Source organism: Penaeus monodon, chromosome 19 (genome assembly GCF_015228065.2).
Source record: "Penaeus monodon isolate SGIC_2016 chromosome 19, NSTDA_Pmon_1, whole genome shotgun sequence".
NCBI classification, from domain to species: domain Eukaryota; kingdom Metazoa; phylum Arthropoda; class Malacostraca; order Decapoda; family Penaeidae; genus Penaeus; species Penaeus monodon.
Genome location: NC_051404.1, coordinates 46,011,355 through 46,011,711, shown reverse-complemented (window position 1 = coordinate 46,011,711; position 357 = coordinate 46,011,355). Strand labels below are relative to the sequence as shown.

At 56.3% G+C, this 357-nt stretch overlaps 1 protein-coding gene across 1 annotated transcript in view; it reads left to right on the top strand.

The window, feature by feature from the left end:
• The window catches only part of LOC119585419 (Ig-like and fibronectin type-III domain-containing protein 1), a gene marked incomplete in the record, with an annotated part of 121,576 nt that overhangs the window by 102,973 nt on the left and 18,246 nt on the right, over window positions 1-357 (top strand). Inside the window, 1 exon segment of the mRNA XM_037934081.1 lies at window positions 97-314. Within this exon segment, the coding sequence (XP_037790009.1) occupies window positions 97-314 (218 nt within the window).

The window sequence follows — 357 nt, the reverse complement described above, 5'->3', positions numbered from 1 at the left end:
GCTTTAGCACCAGTACGTCGTTCCCCATGCTTTTATTCTAGCAAAACAGTGTCGTCATCCCAGGAGCCCCTTTAATCCCCCTGCGCCCCGCCACAGGTCTCAGCCAACCGCACCGAGGTCGTGGTGAGGAACCTGTCCCCGCTGACCTGGTACGAGGTCTCCGTCATCTCCCAGAACCGCCACGGGTCGTCGCTCGTGCCCTACAGCCTGCGCGCCCTCACCAAAGCCCAGGAGGCGAACAAAACGGAGATCGTTAACCCCGAACTGCCTGATATCATAGGATGTTGCAATGATAAAGGAGTCAAGCATTACAGGTGAGCAGAGGGGGAGGATGTGCTTGTTTGTTTGTATGTGTGT